The sequence below is a fragment of the Saccopteryx bilineata genome, chromosome 3, assembly GCF_036850765.1.
Source record: "Saccopteryx bilineata isolate mSacBil1 chromosome 3, mSacBil1_pri_phased_curated, whole genome shotgun sequence".
NCBI lineage: Eukaryota > Metazoa > Chordata > Mammalia > Chiroptera > Emballonuridae > Saccopteryx > Saccopteryx bilineata.
Window position 1 is genome coordinate 132344562 of NC_089492.1, and position 27856 is coordinate 132372417.

Below are 27856 nucleotides of genomic sequence, written 5' to 3' on the forward strand. Positions count from 1 at the left end.
TCCAACACCAGAAAAGGATCCCCAGGCTAGAGAGGAAGAGGGGAAGCCTAGGGAATTATCCCACTTGGGCAGCATGGAGGTGGAGGGAGGGAGTAGTTGAAAGAATCACTAGAAAGATCTGAGGAATACAAGAAACAGGATGAGCTTTTGTGGTTTGTTATGCAGCAACAGAGAAATGACACAGAGGCACTTGGAAGTTTCTCAGTAAACATAAAGATTAGGGGTGCACTGTATCCCTAATATTCTCTATTCTTTAATAATTGCCTCTGGTGTCCATTTATGGTGCTGACCAGTGTTGCAAATGGTCATAGTTAGTCAAAGACACATTGTTGCCTGTCTGCCCTGACAAGGTTGCCATCCATGACAGACTGAGGGGCTTCAACCACAGAAATTTATGTTCTCACAGTTCTGGAGTCTGGGAAGTCTCATATCAAGGTGCCGGCCAGTTTGTTCCCTGTGAGCACTCTCTTCCTGGCTTGCACGCAGAGGGCAGCCTGCCTTCTTGCTTTGTCTGGCAGGGTGGGGGATAGAAGGGAAGCAAGGGAGTGAGCCAGCTGATGGAAAGGTCCAGCTACATATGTCTAGGTAAGCAAGGATGTATCCTGAGGCCCAAATTAGCAGAGGAGGGGCTGAGTGATTCTTTTGCACCTACGAGTCCAGAGATAGCTAGCAGAGCCAGACTAAAAGGGCCCTTGCAGAAAGGAGTAAGGGATGATGCAGGAGGGGCCTGGGTTGGCAGCTGAGGACAAGATGGAAGGATGTTCATATCTGGGGATGCCAGCATGGTTGGAAGACCAAATGTTCTTTTCTCCTTACTCACTCTACCCCGGCATCACTCCAGGAATTTAGACAAAACTCTGGTGCAAGGAGATGGCAGAACTCCACCAAAGTCTTGGCCAGACACTTCTTTCTGATCTGATTGGCTTACACACATCAGTGATCATAGCCGAACGATTTATTTCCTTAGAAACAGTAAGAGACTTTGTGTCAACAAATTAAAACTGATTACTTAACTTGAACCTGTCATGATTCTTGGTTGCAAAAAGCAGAGACCACTTCAGGTTAACTTAGAAAATGACACTGGTCCTGGGGCTGCCACCAGAAACACTGGTCACCCTCTTAGTTTCCCGACTCTCTGCCCTGCCCTGATCATAACCCTTCATTGTTCCAGATTCCTCCCACGTTAGCAGCAACATAGAGGGTGATTAGGGGTGGGGGAGGATGGATATATGTGTATGCCTGTATATGCAGAAACAGATCTGGAAGAATACACACAAAATTGAATAATATTCATTTCTCTTGGGAAAAACTGGGTGTTGGGAAGACAGGTAGATGGGAGATTTGTCACAATAGAAAATTTTGTATTTTTTGAATTTTTATCTATGGGAATACATAAACTATTTTTTTTTTTTTTGAGACAGAGAGAGAGTCAGAGAGAGGGATAGACGGATAAACAGACAGGAATGGAGAGAGATGAGAAGCATCAATCATCAGTTTATCATTGTGACACCTTAGTTGTTCATTGATTGCTTTCTCATATATACCTTGACTGTGGGCATTCAGCAGACCGAGTAACTCCTTGCTTGAGCCAGCGACCTTGGGTTCAAGCTGGTGAGCTTTGCTTAAATCAGATGAGCCTGTGCTCAAACTGATGACCTTGGGGTCTCGAACCTGGGTCCTCCGCATCCCAGTCTGACGCTTTATCCTCTGTGCCACCTCCTGGTCAGGCTATCTTTAATGATAGTAACTACCAGATATTGAATGTTTACAAGGTACTAAGAACTTTACATATTAAAGCATTAACTGTTCACAGCACTATTATGAATTAAGGATTTTACTACTCATCTCAGTGAGAAAACCTGAGACCCACAGGTGCGTAGCTAGTGGCAGAGTTGGAATTTGAATCCAGGTATGTATAACTCCAAAATCAATCTGCATAAAAAAGTGAGTGGTATAGGATAGGTAGAGCCTGGTGCAATAGACCGTCACCAGTGACCTATGGAATTGGGGTAGAGGTGTAGTTATTACCTGGGATTGAAAGAGCATCAAACATTGTGTGTGGATTCAATAAACAAATGTATATGCTATTTCTCTTTTACATCAATTCAGTTCGATTCAGCAAATAATAATCTCTCTTTTGGTGCCACGCAGTGTTCTGGGTGTTGGGGAGACATTAGTGTACAAAAAAACTAAAATCCCTGTCCTTGTGGAAATAATTCATTAAAATCATACTCAAATGATATTTTTTGTCATTGTGCATTTTACTAATTAAATGAAACTAAAAACATAACTATTATCATATGAAGGCTATGGAAAAACTTTGCTATTTAAAATAAATCATACTGGGCCTATTTGGAAACCACTGACACTATTTAAATGATGACAAAGACATGATCCATTAGATGAGAAAGAGATTTTGTGTGCACTCAAACCCAACCTGGGACTGACAGTATATGGGTCATAGAGGACATATTGGGCAATCTGCTTGGGTTAATCCCACTCGTACATCACACAGCTCTGGGAAAATGCAAATGACTGTGAATCAGGATTATAATTTCATTGATGATAATGATGAGGGACCTCAGGGGCACAACTGGAGACAGGGAGGTGTATTACTTTATTTCTTGTTTACCCTTTGACTCTGGGACTCTCTAAGGTTCCTTCTCAAGAGCTTCAAGAGGAGCGATCGATCCGTTTATACAAAGCAGGTGAGGTCACATTTGACCTATAACTTCAGTCCTTCAGGATCCCCGGGGAAGAGGCACTCATTCATTCACTTACTGCTAGTCAAGGACTGTATGTACGATTTTCGGTTTTTTAACCGAAAGATCCATATTCCAAGAAATTGTCAGTAAGGTAGCTTTTGGTCTTTCCCATCCTTAAGCCTCCCCGGACCCTCGCTTGAACTCAGAAGCAGGTTACCATCGGTAATCCTTCCAGGTCCTCGCAAAGCTATCCCACCAAAGGGCAGGAAGGAGTATTATCCCCTCTACTTGCCAGATGAAGAAAACGAGGTGCAGATGGGCCGATGGCCACAGGAAGTTCCGCACGGCTCTTCGCACATGCCTCACCGTTTCCTCATTCATTCTGCCACTTCATCTCTTGAGTCTGATTTCTTTCCCTTCCCGCATCCCTCAAATAAATTACAAACGAGTGCGGTCCCCGAAAGACTACATTTCCCACAATGCTCCGCGCCGATCAGCCTAGCCTGGGGCTTTTCCTAGGCCGCCGTTGTAATTAATGTAGACTCAGACGCACGTTTCCGGCGGAGATCCGAGTTGTTTTCTACTTCTCCGTTAAGTCACCTATTTTTTCTTGTCCACCTGCGATACCTAAGCTTCCGCAAAGAGGCCTTTGCGGAGGGGAATTAATTCAGGCGACTGCTCTGGCCACCCACTTCGTCCCCAAGCCTCGGCCTCTGCCAGGGCCCGGGGGCCTGGGAGTGTCATTGGTGCTTGACCGCGGCCCTCGCCGCTCTCGCTGCTGCCGCCACCATGGCCTCCGGTAGCAGTGGTCTCGCCGCCGCCCGCCTGCTGTCGCGCTCCTTCCTCTGTGAGTTCGGCCGAGACTGCCCTCCAGCTCTGCGAGCTCCCGGCCCCGCCGGCCCCGGTGTCCTGGTGCCGACCGCGGCCGGGCCCTCCGGGGCGGGACCTTGGCGGGGGCCCGGGAGCCGCGAGAGTCCGGCCCCAAGTCGGGGACCCTCTGGGTGGAAGGAGCTCTGCTGGCTGTGTGGGGCAGCCCCTAGACTGGCCTAGGACTTGGGAGGGTGAGAGTCTGGATTTAGAGGTAGGGAAAGTATGTCTTGTAGGAAATTGGGGGATCAGGCTTGTAGGAAATTGGGGGATCAGGCTGTGCTTCGCCTAGAAACGTCCTGCATTTCTACTTTTCTGATTCCCCTTAATATAGACCGTGGGGTCAGCAAAGAGAAGTGGATGCGGAACCCAGGGTCATCACAACCCAGAAGAGCTCCAGGAGCTCAGGGTTGGCTGGAACCTTAAACAATTTATTGGCAGTGTCAGCGCCAGGTGGTGTGAACCCTCAGTTCCTGAAAACTTAATACTCAAGGTTCCTACTGTTTAAAGAACGCTGACTGTTGAAAATTATTGACGTATTCAAAGTCTGAGTTTTTAGGTAGGTTGTGTAGGTAGAGACTTTGGAATCATCCACATCAGCGTTTGAAGTCTGGCTGGACCCTTACAGTCTGTGTAATCCTGGGCGCTTTTAAATGTTTCTCAAATTTCTGTTTCAAATCCCATGAAAATAATACCATGTTTTAAGGAATCTGCGCCATCATTATTTGTAAGACACACCATTGTTTTGTCTACTATTAACAGTGGAAATTGCTAATTAAAATTGTGACACACCATCGGTTGCCAAATGCATCCTGATTTAAGATATGTTAAAAAGTGAAAAAATGTGCATCCTAGAAAGGATGACGACATACGGAGTGAATCTGGGTTCATTGTGCTGAATAAATGAAACAGTTTATATAAAGCACCTGGGATGAAGGAGACTCTAAAATAAGAGTTTTCTTCTCTTCTGCCTTGGTCCCAATTTTTCTCGTACTGAATATCGGAGGAGACAATTAATTTCTTAAGAAGATTTCATTCCAAACGTGCAGAGATGGATGTGTGCTCAAAAGCTACACTTAGTTACTAGTTCACTTGAGGACAAAAGTCAGGCATAACTTTGGCAAGTAGGAAAAAGTTGGGTTTCTTTGGGAAAATTTTCTGGAGATTCTTATTGTATAATTTAAAGGATAATTGAAGGTGTTGTAGGCAGAAGGCAAAAAGAAATTAGTTATAGCGATATCTTTCTCTCCTGGGGTCTTTGCTCTTCTGAGTTTCTGAAAAATCCTAGCCTGCTGTCTTAGTCACAGGAGAGTCTAGAGAAGAAAGGAATAATGTCTATAAGATCAGGATCCTTAATTTACCCATAGCAATATTTAGCAATCCTCCCATGTATTCTCAGGACTGTGAGCCCTTAAGAGATCATCTAGTTTAGCTTTCTGTTGCTGGAGTGGTCTTGAGTGATCCTTGTCATGTGACCAGGCTGTTAAGGGTCTGAGAGGTCTCAAATCTAAACCAAATTATCTCCTATATTAGAGGAGTTCAGACTACAGTTTTTAAAGTATACAAACCTCTAAATCCCCCATACTTTCTCTTTCTCATGCCACCTTTCTAAGCCCATTTTTGCTCCCATTAGAAAAACAGTACCCACAGCAGTACCACCTTGCAAACTTTTTTTTTAAAGGTGGTCATAAATTAGGCTCTGAGGCTAGTAATAAAATAGAAATGCTAGGGAATTTTGTTCTCTTTATTCTTTTAAGTGTTAATTGATGGTACATTTTCTACTGAAGGTTGTAAGTGTTGCAATATTATTTGAGTCAGGAAAAATATCTCAGGCCTTGGCCAGTAGCTGCACTGGTTAGAGCATCATCCCAATACACCAAGTTTCCAGGTTCAGTTCCCGATTAGGGCACATTCAAGAATCAACCAATGAATGCATAAATAAGTGGAACAACAAATCGATGCCCCCCCCCCCAAAAAAAAAAACCCAGTCAATAAAATAATTAAAAGATCCCAAACACAGATATCTTCCAGAGCTCTGTTGGGTGCAGCCTGGAATGTTTAGAAATTCCTGAGTGAAAAAACAAATAAACAAAATAGTTTATAGCTTTGCAGAAAAGGGAGATAATCTGGTTGAAGACAAAGAGAAAATAAAATGAAAAATAAGGAAAACTTTCCAGGAGAAAGTTTTAAGGTTTTTATAAGCACCTTTGATGCTGAATAAAGGTTTTCAAGACATATAAAACAATGGAGATCATTTTAAACATAAGCCTAGGAGTTGGATCTTTTAGAAGAAATGGGAAGAAGAGCCAGTATTTTTTTTTTTTTTTTTTTACCAGAGCCAGTATTTTTAACCTCAGGATTATGGTGTTCTAAGGTCGGAAAATGAACCTTACACTTTCATGCCTTTGTTTGGCAAATGAGGTAATAAGTCCAATATGCTTCTTGGCCAATATCAGAATGGGTACTGGAATGCAGTTTGTAGACTCTGCACTGTTCTTTCCACTAATACATGTTGTATGATACTATAAGCCAGTGGTCCCCAACCTTTTTTGGGCCACGGACCGGCCTTTCGAGTAGGACGGATAAATGTATCACGTGACCGAGACAAGCATCAAGAGTGAGTCTCAGACGGATGTAACGGAATCTGATCATTTTTTAAAAATAAAACATCTTTCAGACTTAAATATAAATAAAACGGAAATAATTCCGTTTTATTATTCTTTCTCTGCGGACTGGTACCAAATGACCCACGGACTGGTACCAGTCCGCTACCTGGGGGTTGGGGACCACTGCTATAAGCTGCCTTTATTGAATCTCTGATTTATTTATTTTTTGGCAGTCTTAGTTGAGAAGGTGACTGACTACCCTACTCGAAGGTGCTGCCTGCATTTTCCATGTGTTTGCTAAGTTGTGTGGCCTGTTTTTGGAGTCGGGAAAACATTTAGAGGTATAGTTGGGAAAAGGGGACCCTCAATAGTGATGTTTCTGATACCAGTATCGATTGCCATGGCATCTAGGAACCAAGTCTTTATTCCACAACTATAAGATGGCCTTGATCTAAATGCACCAGTGTAGTCGTGAACAAGTGATTTGGTTTTCTCACATCAAAATTTACTTGTATGTGTGTGTATATACATATATAGACATAGATTAGTATATTTACATGTAAACATATAAGATATGCATGAAGACATGTAAAAATTCTGGTTGGACTTATTTTAAAATGTGAATTATGTGTGCTTTCTTTTTAGAAAGTGAGATACTTTTGTGCTCTCGTAGCATGTAAATCCAATTTGGGGAGTATACCAGGCACTTTACTACCCAGTTTAGAGGCATCATCTCATAGCAACATTCATGGCATCCTCGTGGGCAGCTGTTATTCCATTTACAGATGGGAAGACTGAGGCTAAGGGAGATCAAAAGACCTTCCCTCAAGTCACATGGTTGGTGAACAGCTGAGCATACACATAGAATCAAGTTTGTCTGATTCCTGGGATTGTGTTCTCAGCTACTTCTGGGACTCAGTCCCAAGATCAGGCTGGCCAATTTCTAAGAAACTGAAGAGAAGGCAGCTCCACCACTGTCCCTGGACGTGGCCCAAGCTGTGGCAGCTATAGCCTTCGTCACTGGAAAATCCTTCCTGATGGCCAGTCTCCAGCCTTCCTGCTGCCTTGATGTTTAGTTTAAAATGTTCATTTTCTTAATATTTGTAACGCCAGGTATCTCCTCATATTTAATTTACCATTTTTCTGTCATCAGTTGCCTTTCTTGTTTATGGCCTTTATTCATTGTCCTGGTGGGCTTTTTGTCTCTTTTTGCTGGTGCTTTCAGTTGCTTATGTTAATTTCTTGACTGTTAAGATGTTATGAAAACACTCTCTTAGTCTGTCATTGCCTTAATTCTGCCTGTGGTATGTTTTGCTCTAAGCTCTTTCTTTTCTCCGGTAGTGAAATAGTCCATTTGTATTACATTACTGCTTCTTGTTTTTATTTGGTTTATTTAGTTATTTATTTTTACTTAAACAGTTTTATTTTTAATTTATTGTGTTGACATGGTTTTTTTTTAAATTATTTATTTATTTTTTACCGACACAGAGAGTGAATCAGAGAGAGGGATAGATAGGGACAGACAGACAGACAGGAACGGAGAGAGATGAGAAGCATCAATCATTAGTTTTTCATTGCGCATTGCAACACCTTAGTTGTTCATTGATTGCTTTCTCATATGTGCCTTGACCGCGGGCCTTCAGCAGACCGAGTAACCCCTTGCTGGAGCCAGTGACCCTGGGTTCAAGCTGGTGAGCTTTTCCTCAAACCAGATGAGTCCGCACTCAAGCTGGCAACCTCAGGGTCTTGAACCTGGGCCCCCTTCATCCCAGTCCGACGCTCTATCCATTGTGCCACCGCCTGGTCAGGCTGTTGACATGGTTTTAAGTGTCCCAATCAATATAATAAATACCCTCTACACACCACATCGTGCCCCCTATGCCCATGCAAAGTCTCTTTCCACCCTCATTTCACTCCATTTGCTGCCCCTCCCCCTGCTTCCACCCTGCCCCTTTCCCTTTGGCTGCTGCTGCACTGTTTTCTGTATCTATGTTACGTATATATAATTTGGCCAATCTCTTCACTTTCTTTAATCCTGTCCTCTCCTCCTCTGTCCCTCTGATGGCTGTCCATCTGTTCCCTGTGACCCTGCCCCTGTTTTTCTATTGTTCCTCAGTTTATTTTGTTCATTAGATTCCACATGTAAGTGAGATCATATGGTATTTGTCTTTCTCTGCCTGGTTTATTTTTTATTTGCTTTAAAAGAAAAAGTTAGCATGGAATTTGAACTGTATTGGTATAGCTTGGAGGACAGCTAGCATTTAGGGCTGGGCTTCTGTGTAATCTTTATACGGATTTTAGGGAAATTCGGATTTCTGTGATCTTTGATGTACAAAACTATATGTATTTCCCCCACCCTTTCCTGACAAGTGGGGTGTGAGATCGACATTTTCCAAATCATACTAAAAGAGGTGGAACTTAAGACGTTTTGCTTGATATAAGTGTTTTTTTCCCCCACATAATGTATATCAGTTTTATTAGTCTATTTATTTTCATATTATTACCTAATTGTTTTAATTATGCTAGGCCTGTAATTCTTTGTATTTTTCTGAAGCTGGAAACGGGGAGAGACAGTCAGACAGACTCCCGCATGCGCCCGACCGGGATCCACCCGGCACGCCCACCAGGGGCGACGCTCTGCCCCTCCAGGGCGTCGCTCTGCCGGGACCAGAGCCACTCTAGCGCCTGGGGCAGAGGCCAAGGAGTCATCCCCAGGGCCCGGGCCATCTTCGCTCCAATGGAGCCTCGGCTGCGGATGGGGAAGAGAGAAACAGAGAGGAAGGAGAGGGGGAGGGGTGGAGAAGCAGATGGGCGCTTCTTCTGTGTGCCCTGGCCAGGAATCGAACCCGGGACTTCTGCACGCCAGGCCGACGCTCTACCACTGAGCCAACCGGCCAGGGCCTAAGTGTTTTTTTTTTTTCAGACCCTGCCTCTTGTCCTGAAATTCACACATTTTCTGTGCACCCACTTATTACTGATTTAGTAACAGTACACGTTCAATATGCGCACTAGTCGTTACATGTGCCATGGTGGCGTTGAGTGGCAGGAGACTGAGCATTGGCCCTAGCTGGAGCACATGTCACCGGAAGCTGTCAGAGAAGCGGAAGTTAATGTGAGAAGAAGTGAAACGGGCAGCTGGCCGTCAGGTCCTCTTCATAGCCCAGGCAGCTGGGAGAGTGTGGGTGGTGGGAAGGGCCAGGGCGGATTCATCCTCTGGTATGGGGTGAGGTTCTAGGATGGAAAGAGCATTGAAGCGATTATGGAATACTGTCGTGGCTTGCTGGTGCCTCAAGGTTTTTCTCAGGGATTCAGAGGCCATTTGATTGCTAGTGTTTTTCACTCAGTTAACCTATATGTTCTAGAGCAGTGTACCAGAAAAGGAGGGATGTAATGGTCAGCGATTCCTTATTTAGGACCTCCTGTGACTAGTTGTCTTCAGTGCAGGTGCACATATCAGTTTGGATGGTATGGGACCCAAGTTTGGTTGCATGGGCTAGGAGTAGGGCAGAGGTGAAGAGAGTTTTTAGTTCCTGAGAGATTGCAGCCATGGGCAGAAACACAAACTACTTTTCTTAGGAGGTGGGAGGTCAAATATTAGATTTTAGGAGTGAACTGCTGTAGCCTGGGGCTCAATGTGAAGGTAGCTCCAATGAGGAATCTTTCCTTAACCCTACCCTCTCTAGCACTTTCTCCCCACTCTCCCTGACCCCCCCCCCACACACACACATACACACAGATACACAGATTTACTTGGGTTAGGGGAGTTATCTACTCCAGATGTCCAGGGCCTCGTCCTGGGACAATGCTTTTCACACTGTGCAGTATGGCCCACTTTATGTTAGCTCAGACAGGCTGTGGGTTTTTGAGGGCCAGTACTCTCTTGTTCAGCTCTTAATCCTTGTCACTTGGCATTGTGGCTTGGCATAGGTGCTTCCAAATATTGACCAAATAAATGAATGATCATAACAATCCCAGGAACTGGGATATGTGCTTGATTTTTCTAGCATCCTCTCATTTTAGTACCAATGATACCTTGTCTGGCATCATCCAGGTTTCTTGTCAGGACAGAGTATGGTCAGGAATTTCATTTCCTTATCTGTGAATGTGTATTTTGGGGTTGGCTGAAAGGTCATAGTCTGTTAGCTCTAGCTTACCTGAAACTAGGTCTGATGAGCCTGCCATTACAGGAGATGAAGAGATCACATGTGTACCCACATACCCACACACGCATACCATAGATCTCCCAAGATCCCCTTTAGAATGTCAGGGTCACTGCACAGGGTGAGCAGTACCAAGGGGCTGGAAGACTGCGGTGAGCTGCTGTTCATCGCATTTTCAGTGCAGTTTTCCTGAGCATCAGAAATCTGGTGTGAAGGGGATTCTGAAAAATAGAACAGTGTTGTTTTTGTTTGTTTCTTGAATGTGTCTCATTTAAAAAGTGACATTTATAGTTGTCATGATCACAAGATAGCTCCCTGTATTAGAGGAATTTTTTTTGTCACTACAAGCAGTTGATGGTCCAGCATAAGTTTAGAAAAATTATAATTTGTCATATTTGCTTTACTTTTTAGTGCAACAGAATGGAATTCGGCATTGTTCCTATACAGCTTCCAGGAAACATCTCTATGTTGATAAAACCACTAAGGTTATTTGCCAGGGATTCACTGGGAAACAGGTATGTGTTTCAAGATTTTATAAAAAGATGTGTTCTAGCGGTGCAAAAATTTTTTAATTTCTATTTTTTTAATATAACAGGAATTGTAATACATGATTGCTGAAGAATAGTGATACTGTACAGCAGTGGAGTTTCTTAGAAGGAAGTTAGTTACTGTACGCAGCCTATAAGGTGAAAATTGTGTTTAAATATACTTTGTAAATTCCTCCTGAGAATTATATTATGTGGAAAACCCTCATATTCTCTTTCAGCAAGTGTAACACCACTGGTTTTCCTCGGGCATGGGAACAGATCACAGCTTCCTTAATCAAACACTAGGTGAAGGAGACGGCTTGTGTTAGGCCTTGTACAAAAAATACTCTGTTACACATGGCTCTGCCTTTAGTGTGGGGACATGCTCAAGCCCAGGAGGCTCATGGGGTCTGAGACAGGCTGAGCCAGCGGCACATTGGCTTTTCCCATCATCTGCGCTTTGTGAAGTGGTCTTGGAGGAGACTAACGGGAAGAATTGCCAGAAGCATTTTAATTTGTATTTATATGTAGTTTGTATAAATCTCATTTATTTATATTTATTCTCTCTCCCTGACCCCTGCCTGCGTTATAGAATTTGCATAAGTTTAAGTAAATCTGCAGTGTGATTCCATAATAAAATGCAACGGAAGAATCTCCTTTCCCTCTTTGCTGCCATTCTCCTCTCTTGGAATTCCTTCTGTTCACCCTGACATGTATCCTTCCAGATATTTTTTTTGCTCATACAAACATATGTATACATATATAATGTGCATTTTACAGCTTATTCTACAACATATACAGTATTGTATATATACATTGTATATATGCATATAAACATGTACATATATGTAAAACACATTGTACACTATATAATATACATCATACAAATGTCTATAAAATAGCTTATCCAAAGTAAAATAGGGTGCCATAGTTTCTGTGTATTAAAAATTTCAATGGCTACTGCTAAGTTGACCTTTAAAACATTTATACAGCTTGACCAGGCTGTGGCTCAGTGGTTAGAGCGTCGGACTGGGATGCGGAAGGACCCAGGTTCGAGACCCCGAGGTCGCCAGCTTGAGCGTGGGCTCATCTGGCTTGAGCAAAAAGCTCACCAGCTGGGACCCAAGGTCGCTGGCTTGAGCAAGGGGTTACTCAGTCTGCTGAAGGCCTGCGGTCAAGGCACATATGAGAAAGCAATCAATGAACAACTAAGGTGTTGCAATGAGAAACTGATGATTGATGCTTCTTATCTCTCTCCATTCCTGTCTGTCCCTATCTATCCTTCTCTCTGACTCTCTCTCTGTTCCTGTAAAAAAATAAAAACAACAAACAAAAAAACCCCGATTTGTACAAATTTGTATTTCCACCATAGTAAATGCACAGATTCCTTTTAATGAGGAAATATTACCAAGTCAATTAGATGATAATCATGTGTCATAATTCAAAGTATCCCTCTCTTTATTACTAAAGGAGAAGTGGCATGATATAAGCAGTTAATGGTTTTTTTTTGTAGTTTAAAAGTTACTGATTTTTCCATAAGTAAAGAATTATCATGTCCATTCTGCAGTATTTTGGTAATCTAGAGCAGGAGTTGGCAAACTTCTCCTGTAAAGGGCCAGGTTGTAAACATCTTAGGCTTAGTGGGTTGTGCCGCTCTGTTATAGCTACTCAGTAGCATTGCAGCAGCAAAAGTCACCTAGACAATATGGCAGTGAATGGGCAAGGTTGCATGTCAGTGTTAAAACTTAATTTACAAATTAAGTGGCAGGTCAGTCCTTCAGGCTATAGCTTACTAGCTCCTGATCTAGAGGATGATACCAAAATATCCAATTTCTGTAGTAATTGCTTATAATTACGTAGTCCTTTTTGTTTAAAAAATGAATTTGGTTAGGAGGTTGTTGTCAAGTATCCTTATGCTTTTTGGCTTGTTTCTGAAATAACTGGGCACAAAAATATGAATTGCAGTAGACTTTCTTATTTCCTGTTTCTCTACTATCTTAAAAAAAAAAGCCATTATTAACCAAAAAAGACACACTGACAAAACCTTGGAAATTATTATTATTATTTTTGTGACAGAGACAGAGAGAGGGACAGATAGGGACAGACAGGCAGGAAGGGAGAGAGATGGGAAGAATCAGTTTTTCGTTGTGGCTCCTTGATCTCCTTAGTTGTGCATTGTTTGCTTTTTCATATGTGCCTTGACCAGGGGGCTACAGCAGAGTGAGTGACTTCTTGCTCAAGCCAGCGACCTTGAGGTCAAGCCAGCAACCATGAGATCATGTCTATGATCCCATGCTCAAGCCAGTGACCCTGCGCTCAAGCTGGTGAGCCCGTGCTCAAGGCAAATGAACCCATGCTCAAGCGGCGACCTTGGGGTTTCTAACCTGGGTCTTCCCTGTCCCAGTCCAACGCTCTGTCCACTGCACCACTACCTGGTCAGGCTGGAAATTATCTTTATAGGTAAAATTTGTTTATTTATTTTGATAGCCATATATTTTATGAGTGTCACAAAAAGTATAACATATATACATTATAAAGAAAGTTGATGCTCATTTAAGATTTGAAGTACACTTGATCATCCTGTGCCAATGAAAATCATATTCAGTTTCTTTTTGATTATTTACTAATTTTGTTAGCATATAACCAAATATTTTGTTAACCAGATTCCCCCGTAAGTTTATTATGTATAATTTTGTTTTTCTGTTTGCTAAACTTTATATGATCTTATGACATTAACCTCTGACCTTTTTTTTAAAGAATTGTTGTCCATGGTGTAAGCACTATTTGGAACTGTCTCTAATTAGATGATGGTTAGCCTAAATGTTGGTTTGTCTTTCAGTTTCCTGCCATTGTGTTGTTTCTCACTGATCTCACTGAATTAGATTTCTTGGTTGAGATTCTGATATTATAGGTAATGATGAGGTCTGAAATTTAGATCTTATCTTCATAGAAAATCTGCATTTTATCTCATTAGCTGTTTTTTTATTTCAGAGTGGATTTCAACAGTGCAGATTTCCAATGATGGAATTTTTTATACTGCCTTATATGGCCGCTAAAATTATTCTGGTTCTTAACTATGCACTAGCTAGTAATAATGGGAAAACTAAGGAAAATAAGATTAATAACAGGAAATACTCCTGTGTAGCACTACATTGGGAGTAAAAAATTGGGTCATTTGATGTTATCCAGCAGTGCAGACTAGAGCAGTGCTTCTCAAACAATCTAGAAGGAAAGACCAGTTTGGGTGTTTGTTTTTACTTGCCAGTCTAATGCAGATCAATACTTTTGCAAAATAGAAGAAAAATCGTAACAGCATAATATTGCTATAAAAATTTATAAACGTTCTCACTTTTTTAAATGAGATTTTTCTTTTCCTACCGTCCTCCCTCCCTCCCTCCCTCCCTCCCTCCCTCCCTCCCTCCCTCCCTCCCTTCCTCCCTTCTTCCTTCCTTCCTTTCTCCCCTCCCTCCTTTTCTCCCTTCCTTCCTTTTCTTCCTGTCTTCCTTGTTTTCTTTTTTGTTTGTTTCTGTCACTGCAGACCAGCAAGGGTTTGTATACATTAAATAGCAGAGCTTTGAAGAGAGGGCTATGGTTCTTTCCAAAATTCCATCACTTACCTTAGACAAGTCAGTTCATGTGCTTGGGGCTAAGTTTCCTGGTTTGAAAAATGCAGAAGTTGAATTAGGAGATTCCTGAGTTCCTCTTAAGGCACTAAATTTTATGCCATTAATAGAATTTGAGTAGTTGGGTCAGTATATTTAGGTCCTTGTGGAATGACCACGTAGACCCAAAGAATTTTCAATAAGTACTTACTGAGAGCCTACTGTATATAATGTGTTGACTGCTGTCTATTAGGTGCCATCTTGCATTGAGCGAAGTAGACAGAAATCACTGCCTTCATGGAATTTACATTTTAGTTGCAGAAGAGAGAAACAAAATTAATGAGCAAGTTATATGATACAGTGAGTAAGTTAGAAAGTATAAATGCTATGGAAAAAATAAACCAGAGAAAGGAGGAATGTGTATACGTTTGTGGAGTCAGTGGTGATTGGGATGGGAAAAGGGAGGACTTTATATCATGTGGTCAGGGGAAGCCTGACCTCTGAGTCCATCTGAGGGAGATGTGGGAATGAACCACGGGGTTATGTAGGAGCAGTGCCATGGTGGGGAGGAGAGCGTGGTGCTCACCTCTACCGAGTGGAGGCTGGGGATGCTGCAAAGGGGACAGCGAGACTGTGAGGTGGGGATGTGCCTGGTGGGTGTGGAAGCTGCAGGCCACCGTGACGGGAGTGCAGTGAGCAATGGGAGAACAGTGAATGAGGTCAGGTAGGTCAGGGGTTCTGAGATGGGGAGGCAGGTTGGAGACTGACTTGCAGGCCAGTGTAAGGACTTTGGCTTTTACTGTGAATGAGATGGAAAACCACTGGAAGGTTTGAGTAGAGGAGTGACATGATCTTCCTTATGTTTTAACACAACCTCTGGCTGCTGTGTTGAGAATAGATTGAAAGGGAGTAAGGGCAAAATTCTGTCCAGAGTTGATGGTGACTTAGACCAAGGCAGAAGCCATAGAAAGGGTGAGATGTCAGTTTTATTTCGAAGATAGGGCAATGCGATTACTAATGTATCTGATGTGAAATGTAAGAGAAAGAGAAGAATCAAGGATGACTTCAGTATTTTTGGTCTGAACACCCTTTAGGAGTGGAGCTGTCACTAACTGAGATGAGTCGACTGTGGAGGGGTGTGAACAGGAACTCCGTTTTGGGCACTGTGCCTTTGAGATGCCTACTAGTGCTCCAAATGGAGATGTTAGATAGGCAGTTGACAGTGTGAGTCTAGAATTTGAGGCAAAGGTCTGGGCTAGATTATGTGTATGTGTGTGGGTTGTGTGTGAATGGGAGGGGGTAGCCATATGGATATTTATTGCCATTATAAGGGGTCAGATCATATTTAGGGGCACACATGTAGATAAAAGAAGTCTAAGGAGAGAGAGAAAGAGAACAGGGAACCCCGGGGAGGTAGAGCCCCAGAAGCGTAGTGAAAAAGAATCAGTTACTCCCTGGAGACATTTTTGGTTGTCACAGTTGATTGCAATGGGGAAGAGGGTGTGATACTGGCATCCACTGAGTAGAGGCCAGGGATGCTGCTAAACAGGCAAGGATGGCCTCCCATAACAAAGAAATGTGTCAAAAATGTCCACAGGGCTGAGGTTGGAAACGGAGTGTATGGTGTATGGACAGGGAAACAGGATGTTGTCTGGACTCCGTAAAGGGCTCACTATGGTTAGTCATCAGTAATTTAAAGTGCGATCAGTTAGCATGGTTTTCTTTTTTCTCTGGCTACTGTCTGGCTTCCAGAGTGCCATCTTAGAGTAGATGGAGAATGGATTTAATGAAAGTTGTGACTTAAGTGTAAGTTGGATGTGTAAGTTGAAATGAGAGAGAGCCGAGGTTGCTGTGTGAATGTGACTGACTGTAGATTTTAAATTGAGTAAAGAGAGGTATGAGGATATCAGGAGCTGAGGAATACAGAAAACGGTATGCTAAGTAAATACGAGGGTGTTTCTCAGCCAAATTTGAAAATGGAATAAAAAGAGGACTCCCCCAGTGTTTTCTTTTTTTTTAAAATTTACAAACAGCTATTTTAGCTTTGCAGAGGCTTCTTTTGCTTCATGGTTTAAAGCTGTGTTTAGTAAGTTGATGAGAGTGCTGGATATATGTTACTGTTAATACTCTGAGAAGTAGTTCACTTGTTTCTTTTCCTTTTCCAAGTTACTGAAGATTATTGCCTTTAGGTTCCCAGCCTGTCTTAGGAGTCTTGTACTTTTTCTCCCCAGGGCACCTTCCATAGCCAGCAGGCATTGGACTATGGCACCAAAGTTGTTGGAGGAACCACTCCAGGGAAAGGAGGCAAGACGCATCTGGGCTTACCGGTCTTCAATACTGTAAAGGAGGTAAGTGATGCTACCTGAGTGTGGCAGGAAAAGAAAAGCAGAGAAGAGTGAGCATACTTTGGGTAGAGATCTTAATTGTGTCCCGTTTGGGAGAGTCACTTGCCATTTTAAAATCCCGTGACCTAGAGAGTTTAAATCACAGTGAAAGCCACCGGGTTCACTTTAGTCACACGTGCTCAGGATGTCTTCTCCACAGCTTGTGTCACTTGGTGGGCACCTATCACCTCTCAGGGAAGAAGTGCCGTGGCTTGCCTTCCAGCTGGCTTGTTACTTTGGCTATCCTTTCTTCTACCAGGGTGTTCGTAGTGCGCAGGTCAGTCCCTCCCTGACTCTTTCCGAGCATGCACTTTCTGCCAGGCACTGTGCTAGGTGCTGCTTGTACGTTGCCTCATCCAGGCCTCGCTATAACCGGCTGAGGCAGGTGCTGTTATTTCCATTTTAAAGACAAGTATATCACGAGTGCGGACAGCTGACGGGTCTAGCCCCTTGTCTTGCAGCTGGTAAGTGGCTGGCTTAGCATGGCTCAGAGTAAGTAGTGTGGTGTTTCTGTGTGAAAAACTGAGCTGTCGACTCAGATTGACAAATCACAGATTTCTAGTCTTTTCCCCAAATTGCTGATTTGTTAAAATGGTTTTTAAACTTTAATTTTTTGTTAATTCAGATGATATAAAGGTATGTAAAGTTAAATTTCATAGTGTTTTCCACATCTCAGTTTTTGCCTTTATAGAGAGCTAATTTAAGCCATGTGTTATTTCTTTGTACACTTACATAAATAGATACAAAAATAATAGTATTTTAAAGGAAATGGGAGTTGAGGGGGAGATAGGAGAGGGTATAAGGGGCATAAATGGTGATGGAATAAGACTTGACTTGGGGTGGTGAGTACACAATACAATATACAGATGATGTATTATACAGAATTGTATTCCTGAAACCTATATAGTTTTATTAACCAATGTCACCCCAATAAATTAAAAAAATAATAAAGCAAATGGTAGTACAAATTCTTGACTATTTAATTTTTTTTTTTACAGAGACAGAGTCAGAGAGAGGGACAGATAGGGACAGACAGACAGGAAGGGAGAGAGATGAGAAGCGTCAGTTCTTCATTGTGGCACCTTAGTTGTTCATTGATTGCTTTCTCATATGTGCCTTGACCAGGAAGCTACAGCAAAGCAAGTGACCCCTTGCTCAAGCCAGCGACCTTGGGCTTCAAGCCAGCGGACCTTTGGGCTCAAGCCAGCGACCCTGGGGTCATGTCTATGATCCCATACTCAAGCCACTGACCCCACGCTCAAACTGGTGAGCCCATGCTCAAGCTGGATGAGCCTGCGCTCAAGTTGGCAACCTTGGAGTTTTGAACCTGAGTCCTCCGTGTTCCAGTCTGATGCTCTATCCACTGTGCCACTGCCTAGTCTGCTTGACTATTTAATTTAAAAAATAACTGTATAGGAAATAAACTAAGTACTCTAGAATGATAAAATATTAATGATAAGAAATATATACCACCCTTCCTTTCTTTTAGGGCATGTTTTAAGTATTGTATTTTTTTAAAGTACAAAGTTATAGACAATCTCTTCAGAATGCTAACCTCAAAATAAAGTTAATTTATGCTTTGAATCCTAAGATGTGAGAAAAAAACCAGTATTATTCAAATTTAAATTTTTCATTTTATTTTAAACTTGAAAATAAAGCATACTACATGTGTGTATACTCTTAAGTGTATTGTATTTTAAAGAGTTAAAAAAAAGTTATAGGACGTGGCCCATTGGCTCAGTGATAGAGTGTCGGCCCTGCATGTGGATATCCCGGGTTCGATTCCCGGTCAGGGCTCACAGGAGAAGCCACCATCTGCTTCTCCATCCTTCTCCTTCTCCCCTAACCCCCTCCCTCTCCCTCTCTCTTTCTCTCCTCTCCCCTTTCTCTTCTCCTCCCACAGCCATGGTTTGGTTGGAGCAAGTTGGCCCCGGGCACTGAGGATGGCTTTATGGCCTTTCCTCAGATGCTAAGATAGCTCTGTTGCCTACCAATGGAGCACTGGCTACAGATGGGCAAAACATTGCCCCATAGTGGGCTTGCCAGGTGGATCCTGGTTGGGGCTCATGTGGGAGTCTGTCTCTCTGCCTCTCTGCTTCTCACTTAAGAAAAAAATTATAAATCCTCTGATCAGTAGAATACCTTAAAGTATTTTTGCTTTAATTTTTTGTTTTTTTCCTCCCCTTAAATTCTATTATGGCCTCCTTCATGACCTCAAAATATAGAGAGGAGCTGTTTTCATAATTCCTCTAGGTAGTTTTGACTTTTGTCATGAGCCTTTTTTTTTCTTTCTTTTAAAGGAAGTTTTTATTGGTAAGCAGTTTGTTTATTATTCATCACGATACAAATAGATATGATGTTTAGACTATTCATAAGTTTCACAGATACTCTTTATTTCTTGCTTGTTCAGTTCTTACAAGTAGCTTTCTGAATGAGTAGGATCGATACCTTCCATCTAGTACATTCCAGCTTCTGACAGTGTTTGTAGCCTTAAGAACTAGAGAATTGTGGGATGTTTTTTGTTGTTGTTGTTGTTTTGTTTTTTTTTGTTTTTTTTTGGTGACAGAGAAGGGAATCAGAGAGAGGGACAGATAGGGACAGAAAGACAGGAAGGGAGAGAGATGAGAAGCATCAGTTCTTCATTGTGGTGCGTTAGTTGTTCATTAATTGCTTTCTCATATGTGCCTTGACCCAGGGGGCTACAGCAGAACAAGTGGCCCCTTGCTCAAGCCAGTGACCTTGGGCTCGAGCTGGTGAGCCTTGCTCAAACCAGATGAGCCCGTGCTCAAGCTGGCGACCTTGGGCTTTTAAAGCTGGGTTCTTTGCATCCCAGTGCAGCGCTCTATCCACTGCACCACCGCCTGTTCAGGCTGTGGGATATATATATATATTTTTTTTTTTTCTTTTTTTCTTTTTTTATTTTTCTGAAGCTGGAAATGGGGAGAGACAGTCAGACAGACTCCCGCATGCGCCCGACCGGGATCCACCTGGCACGCCCACCAGGGGCGAAGCTCTGCCCACCAGGGGGCGATGCTCTGCCCCTCCGGGGCATCACTCTGCCGCGACCAGAGCCACTCTAGCGCCTGGGGCAGAGGCCAAGGAGCCATCCCCAGCGCCCAGGCCATCTTTGCTCCAATGGAGCCTTGGCTGCGGGAGGGGAAGAGAGAGACAGAGAGGAAGGAGGGGGAGGGGGTGGAGAAGCAAATGGGTGCCTCTCCTATGTGCCCTGGCCAGGAATCAAACCTGGGTCCCCCGCACGCCAGGTCGACGCTCTACCGCTGAGCCAACCGGCCAGGGCCTGTGGGATATATTTTTTATAAAATACCTAAGTCCTATGATCTGACTTCCAGCCTACTTTTTATTTCTTTTGTTCCTCTTTCTCTGTTACCACCTAGAACAGAGTTCTTTTTTTAACCCCTGGTATCATTTGTGGTTGATCTGTCAGCATCCTTTCACCATGTTCTGTCATTGTCAAGATATCTCTTCATTAGGGATGTATAAAAGAAAGTCTCTGGGAATGTAGAGAATCACTCTGCTCCCTTGTTGTATCTGTTTGTTCGGTAGCCTTTTTTTTTTTTTTTTAAGCAAGAGAGACAGAGACAGAGGAACAGATAGGGACAGATAGGAAGGGAGAAAGAGAGATGAGAAGCATCAATTCTTTGTTGTGGCACCTTAGTTGTTCATTAATTGCTTCTCATACATTCCTTGACTGGGAGAGGAGCAGCACCAGTGACCCCTTGCTCAAGCTAGCAACCTTGGGCTCAAGCAAGCAACCTTGGGCTCAAGCCAGCAATCTTGGGCTTAAGCCAGTGACCTTGGGCTTCAGTCCAGCAACCATGGGGAGGTAGGTGGCCTGCTGTAACTGAAAAGAATGGACACTTTGAAATCAGGTAGACATAGGTTTGAATCTTGGCTGTGCCACTTCCTAGCTATATAACTGTGTCCAAGTTATTTACTATCTCTTGGCCTCAGCGTCTAAGCATGTAGGGTTGTGGTGAAGCCTTATCTGACACTAGTATAAAGTCCTCTCACAGAATAGGTGCTGATACTCTTGGAGACACAGAGATCGCTGATAATCTTCAAGAATCTTCCATTTTGGTGGAAGAGACATGGCCACATGTAGAAGTGGGAAGAAGGATACATGGTAAAACTGATGGTTTTTAAGAGCTTTGCATTGTGAAGGGTGATGTATTGTAGAGCACACCCTAATGTTTATTTCAGCCACATTCTCATTCTGTGGCCACCTATACACGTGCTTTTTAGTTTATTTCTAATAAATGTGCTTTTAGAGTAAAAATTGTCAGCTAAAAAAACATTTTACTCTTGCTGTCTCTTATATTTATCAGGTATAACATATTTTTAAACAGATGTTTGAGTGTCAGTTCTGAGGCTCAGGGACTCAGTAACCCTTTTTCTCCCGAGGAGGCCAAGGGTTTTTTTTTTTTTTGTATTTTTCTGAAGCTGGAAACGGGGCGAGACAGTCAGACAGACTCCCGCATGCACCCGACCAGGATCCACCTGGCCCGCCCACCAGGGGTGACGCTCTGCCCACCAGGGGGCGATGCTCTGCCCCTCCGGGGCGTCGCTCTGCCGCGACCAGAGCCACTCTAGCGCCTGGGGCAGAGGCCAAGTAGCCATCCCCAGCGCCTGGGCCATCTTTGCTCCAATGGAGCCTTGGCTGCGGGAGGGGAAGAGAGAGACAGAGAGGAAGGAGGGGGGGATGGAGAAGCAAATGGGCGCTTCTCCTATGTGCCCTGGCCGGGAATCGAACCCGGGTCCCCCGCACACCAGGCTGACGCTCTACCGCTGAGCCAACCGGCCAGGGCCAGGGTCTTTGGTACTGAATAGGCGATACAGTGCCTTGTAGCACCGTGAACATGAGGGGACACAAACACATATCAGGCAGTGCCTTCAGGTTTACTGATATGCCATCTCTTGAGGGATGTAACAGGACCTTTAACTTCAGTGACATTCCCAAGGGGCAGAGAGGAGGCCCTGAAGACATGCCGTATCTCCTAATTATGTCCTTTTATGACCCTAAGACATTATTAAAATCATGGTATTGAGTTCATTTTTCAGTGTTTATAACTTAAACAATAATACAGTGCTTCTTGGTTTCAGGCTAAAGAACAGACAGGAGCAACAGCATCTGTCATTTATGTCCCTCCTCCTTTTGCTGCTGCTGCCATTGATGAAGCCGTAGAGGCGGAAATACCCTTGGTCGTGTGCATCACTGAAGGCATCCCACAGCAGGACATGGTCCGGGTCAAGCACAAGATACTGCGCCAGGGGAAGACAAGGCTGATCGGGCCAAACTGCCCCGGAGTCATCAACGTGAGTGTGAAAAAGAAAAGTAAGCTCAGATGTAGCCACTCACAGGCTGATTATCTTTGGATCAGTCCAACTGTGCTTGTGTATGTGACCTGTGAGTTACAATTTTTTTTTCCACTTTCTGAAACTATGGTTTACTTTCTTCAGCCTGGAGAATGTAAAATTGGTATCATGCCTGGCCATATTCACAAGAAAGGAAGAATTGGTGAGTATGTTTTTTATAGATTAAAAAAGAACTCTTTGCCCTCAGAACTTACAAAGAGAATTTGTGACTGTGTAAGTGAAATTTATATTAATTACTAAGGAAGTTTTGTAGTGAATCAGTTCTATATCCTGAAATAAATTGAGTTTGAGAAGCTGTGATAGAATTAATGAAGTTATATTGGGGGTATTTTAAAAGATTTATTTCTTGTTTGGATGCCATGGAATCTTCCATGTGTTTGCATGTATCAATAGTTAATTTCATTTTATTGCCAAGTAATCTTGTTAACTGTATCACAATTTGTTCATTCTCCCTGTGATGAACATTTGGGTTCTTTCCAAGTCTGAGCGTTATAAATAAGGCTGTAGTACATGTCTTGTGGACGGTTCTTATTTCTCTTGGGTAAGATAACTAGGAATAGAATTGCTATGTTACAGGGTTGAAGTATGTTCAACTTTTTAAGAAATCGTGAAATAGTTCTGCAAAGTGGGTGTTCATTTTTACCTTTTCCCCATCAGTGTTGGAGCATTCCAGTTGTTCTGTGTCTTCCCATGTATTTGGCATTGTCAGTCTGCTGGGAGTGGAATGTGCCTCGTGGCTTTGTTCCCTGATGACTAATGACGTAGAGAGCACCTTTTCATGTTCTTACTGGCTATTTGTATATCTCCTTTGGTGAATTATTTGTTTAAATTTTTTGCACATTATTTTTTATTGGATTATATTTTTATTGTTGATTATGGGGGTTCCATAAATATTCTGGATGCAAATTCTTTGTCAGATATATGTGAATATTTTTATTGTCAGTTTTTCTGTATCCTGTTCTGTAATTACTTTGCCCTTTTGGGTGTCACATGCTGCCTGTTTAGTTCTTGAAGTAATAACTAAGTTAGCATTTCAAAGCCCATTATACCTCTTTTTGTACTCTTCACACCTAACTCTAACTAAGGTATACCGTTTCTCCACACTAACAGATGATTACAGTAATTTATCTATAAGCTATGACTCTACATACTAAAAATGATCAACATAGTAAGGGAATGTCGACTGTAGTTTACAGGACTGGGTTAAACGTCATGATTTCTCTCTATTATTAATGTGTCTAGAGCTGGCAGCCCTGATGCCAGTAGGATATTGCTGAGGGAATCCCAGACCATCTGAGTTCTACTGGGCCTGACCCACTTAGTTACTGATGCTCTTGTCATATTCGAGTATTCTTTTATTTTTCTGAAGTGAGAAGCCGGGAGGCAGAGAGACAGACTCCCACATGTGCCCTACCGGGATCCACCTGGCATGCCCACCAGGGGGCGATGCTTTGTCTATCTGGGGCGTTGCTCCATTGCAACCAGAGCCATTCTAGTGCCTGAGGCGGAGGCCATGGAGCCATGCTCAGGACCCAGGCCAACTTTGCTCCAATGGAGCTTTGGCTGCGGGAGGGGAAGAGATAGAGAGAAAGTAGAGGGGGAGGGGTGGAGAAACAGACAGGCACTTCTTCTGTGTGCCCTGGCTGGGAGTCGAACCTGGGACTTCCACACATCGGGCCGATGCTCTACCGCTGAGCTCACCGGCCAGGGCTGAGTATTCTTTAAGCTTTGGTCTGCTGTGAATGGCTACTGCTGTAGAATTGAGGTGAGTATAGAAGAAGTGCCCAGTGCTGAGTTATCTTTCTGATTACTCTTTGCTTTCCTATGTGCCCCAGAACCTAAAAACCAAAAAGTTAAGAAGGTAAGGAAAGGCCTTTCCAGTGTTTTTCAACTGCCAGTCCATCAGAAATTTTGTGCCAGTTTGTGAAAGAATTTAACCACCCTGATACTGTGTGAAGATTACAGCCCCAGTGATCATAGTTGAATTTGCTTATGCTCAGGGTGATTTCTGCCTTAGTGGTCCCCAAAATAGTCCTCCTATTTTCGCCTGTTCCCAAGTGTAAAAAGGTTGAAAACCACCACTTTAGACTTTGGTTCTCTGAATGGCCATACACATTGATAAGGCAAGTTCTTTGGAACACTGCTTTTAATTCCTTTGAATAGGGACTTTAAAATGAATTCACCTAGAATAAAGTACGTGATATAAAATTTTTGAGGTGAGGAGAGAAAAGATGGTTATATATACTGGCTGTTTCTTATTTTGATACCTGTGCTAGTATCCTCAGATGCTTTATTGTCTTAAGATCCTTAAGCTAATAGTTTAGGGAAAGGAACGATTTTTTGATCCCTTAGGTCAGGGGTCAGGAACCTTTTTGGCTGAGAGAGCCATGAACTCCACATATTTTAAAATGTAATTCTGTGAGAGCCATACAATGACCCATGTACTTGATGCATTATCCAATAAAAATTTGGTGTTGTCCCGGAGGACAGCTGTGATAGGCTCTAGCCACCCACAACCATGAATGTGAGCGGTAGGAAATGAATGGATTGTAATGTTTTATATTTCTAACATTATTTTATTATTTTTATTTTATTTATTTATTTTTTCCTGAAGCTGGAAACGGGGAGGCAGTCAGACAGGCTCCCGCATGCGCCTGACTGGGATCCACCCGGCATGCCCACCAGGGGGTGATGTTCTGCCCCTCTGGGGCGTCACTCTGCTGCATTCAGAGCCATTCTAGTGCCTGAGGCAGAGGCCACAGAGCCATCCCCAGCGCCCCGGCCATCTTTGCTCCAATGGAGCTTCGGCTGCGGGAGGGGAAGAGAGAGACAGAGAGGAAGGAGAGGGAGAGGGGTGGAGAAGCAAATGGGCGCTTCTCCTGTGTGCCCTGGCTGGGAATCGAACCCGGGACTCCTGCACGCCAACTCCTGCAGGTTGGCTGCTCTACCGCTGAGCCAACTGGCCAGGGCCTATTTTATTTTTTTCTAACTTTTTTTTTTATTAAAGATTTGTCTGCGAGCCAGATGTAGCCATCAAAAGAGCCACATCTGGTTCCCGACCCCTGCCTTAGGTATTTCTTGGGACATACATGATATAATATGATAGCAGTACAGTAGTGTAGTGGCTTTCCAATTTGTATTGAGTTAATAAAAATATATATCAATTTCAACTTGATATTGTACCATATTTCTTGTTTCTTTTATGAGACATTTTTTCTCTCAACCACACTGACATACTTGACCCTTCTTTTTTTAAAATTGTACTTTAATTAAACTTTTTATATTTAGATAATTGTAAATTCACCTATAGTTGTAAGAAATAACATAGACAGGTTTCAGTGTACCCTTTATTCAGGTTCCCACAACAGTAACATTTTGCAAAAATTGTAGTACAAGATTACAGCCTAGATATTATCATTGAAGCAGTCAAGATAAAGGGTGTTTCCATCACCACAGGGATCCTGCATGTTGCTTTTTTATAGCCTACACCTAATTTCTTCCAGCTTCCACTCCTTTCTTAATTCTTGGCAACTAAAATCTGTCGGCCATTTTCAGGAATGCTCTATAAATGGAGTCATACAGTATGTCAGTATATAGCCTTCTGGGATTGGCTGTTTACACTCTGTGTAATTATCTGGAGACTCATCCAGGCTGTTGTGTGTATCAGTAGTTCATACCTTTTTATTGCGGAGTAGTAGTCTAAGGTATGATTTATCACAGTTTGTTTATTCACCTTTTGAAAGATACCTGGATTTTTAGTTTGGGGCTATTATACATAAAGCCTCTATAAACATATAAACATTTGTGTACTGGTTTTTATAGATACATAAAGTCTTCATTTCTTTGGGGCTCTCAGGAATACAATTGCTGGTTCGTATGACAGAATGATAGTTGCGTTTGTTTTTTTTTTAAGAAACTGCCAGGCCTTGACTGGGTAGCTCTAAGAGCTCTTTGCCTAGGAAGATCCCTATCTTTTCCCTGAAACTCTTACAGTTTTACATAAATCCATGATTCAATTTTAGTAAAATTTTCTATTAGATGTGAAACTTAGATCATAGTTGTTTATTTTGATGCCTATGGATGTCCAATTACACCAGCATCATTTGTTTATAATATTATTTCTTGCATTGAATTGCTTTTGCATTTATGTCAAGAATCTGTTGATATATTTATGTTGGTCTATTTCTGGGGTCTTCTGTTTATTGACTAATGTGCCTATATAATAACAGTATCACACAATCTTGATTACTGTAGATATAATAATAAATCTTGAAATTGGATAGACATTCTTTACATGTTATTTTTCAAATTATTTTAGCTATTCTAGTTTCTTTACTTTTCAATATCGTTTTTCTTTTTTTTCTTTTTTTTTTCTTTTTGTATTCTTCTGAAGCTGGAAACGGGGAGGCAGACAGACTCCCACATGTGCTGGACTGGGATCCACCCAGCACGCCCACCTGGGGGCAATGCTCTGCCCATCTGGGGTGTCGCTCTGTCATGACCAGAGCCAGTCTAGCACCTGAGGCAGAGGCCATGGAGCCATCCCCAGCGCCTGGGCCATCTTTGCTCCAATGGAGCCTTGGCTGCAGGAGGGGAAGAAAGAGACAGAGAGGAAGGAGAGGGGGAGGGGTGGAGAAACAGATGGGCGCTTCTCCTGTGTGCCCTGGCTGGGAATCGATTCTGGGACTTCCGCATGCCAGGCCGATGCTCTACCACTGAGCCAACTGGCCAGGGCCTCAATATCATTTTTAGAGAGATTCTGTCTATATCTATAAAAACTTGTTGAAATTTTGATAGGAATTGTGTCATATCTATATGTCAGTTTTGGAAAGAATAAACATCTTTACTGTTGAATCTTCTAATTCATGGATACAGTGTTTCCATTTATTTATATTGCATTTCTTTAATTAGCATTGTGTAGTTTTTAGCATACAAGTGCTGTACCTGTTTGGTTAGTTTTATATCTAAGTATTTTCTTTCTTTTAAAAGCAATTGTAAATTTTATTGTATTTTAATTTTGGTGTTCATATGTTCATTGTTAATATATAGAAACACATTTGACTTTTGTTGCTGAACTTGATAGGAGTTTCTTGATAGATTCCTTTGCAATTTCTGTGGTGACAATCATGTCATCAGCAAATAGGGACAGTTTTATTTCTTCCTCTTAGAAACTCAAGAGAAGTAAAGTCTATTTTATTTACCCATAGTTCTGTTTCCTGTGTTCTTCCTTCCTGGTATTCATTCCAATGTATTTTTTTTCTCTTTTTTTCTTATTTCCTTTATGTTTAGAGAATGTTCATTAGCCATTCCTTTATAATAAATCTATTGATGACAAATTACCTACTTTTCCCTCATCTGAGAGCATCTTTATTCCCCCTTCATTCCCAAAGGATAGTTTCACTGGGTATAGGATTCAGGGTTGACAGTTCTTCTCTTTTAGCACTTAATAAAAACCATCTCATGTCTTGTTTCTCTGGTTTCTGATGAGAAGCTGATGATCCAGAGAGAGGATCTAGATGAAAGAAAGCTCTGAGAATAGAGGAAAACTGATAAAACACAGAGGAGGGATGGTGGTAGTGGTTCTCATTTGTTGTGAATTAGTGTCCAGTTA

General features: G+C 42.4%; 1 protein-coding gene across 1 annotated transcript in view; it reads left to right on the plus strand.

The window, feature by feature from the left end:
* Positions 1-3351: 3351 nt before the first annotated feature.
* Positions 3352-27856, plus strand: part of SUCLG1 (succinate-CoA ligase GDP/ADP-forming subunit alpha) — a 38160-nt gene continuing 13655 nt past the window's right edge. Inside the window, exons 1-5 of the mRNA XM_066267487.1 lie at positions 3352-3552; positions 10750-10853; positions 16699-16815; positions 21973-22185; positions 22330-22387. Of these exons, the coding sequence (XP_066123584.1) occupies positions 3495-3552; positions 10750-10853; positions 16699-16815; positions 21973-22185; positions 22330-22387 (550 nt within the window). The 5' untranslated portion in view covers positions 3352-3494. The remainder of the gene's footprint in view (positions 3553-10749; positions 10854-16698; positions 16816-21972; positions 22186-22329; positions 22388-27856) is intronic.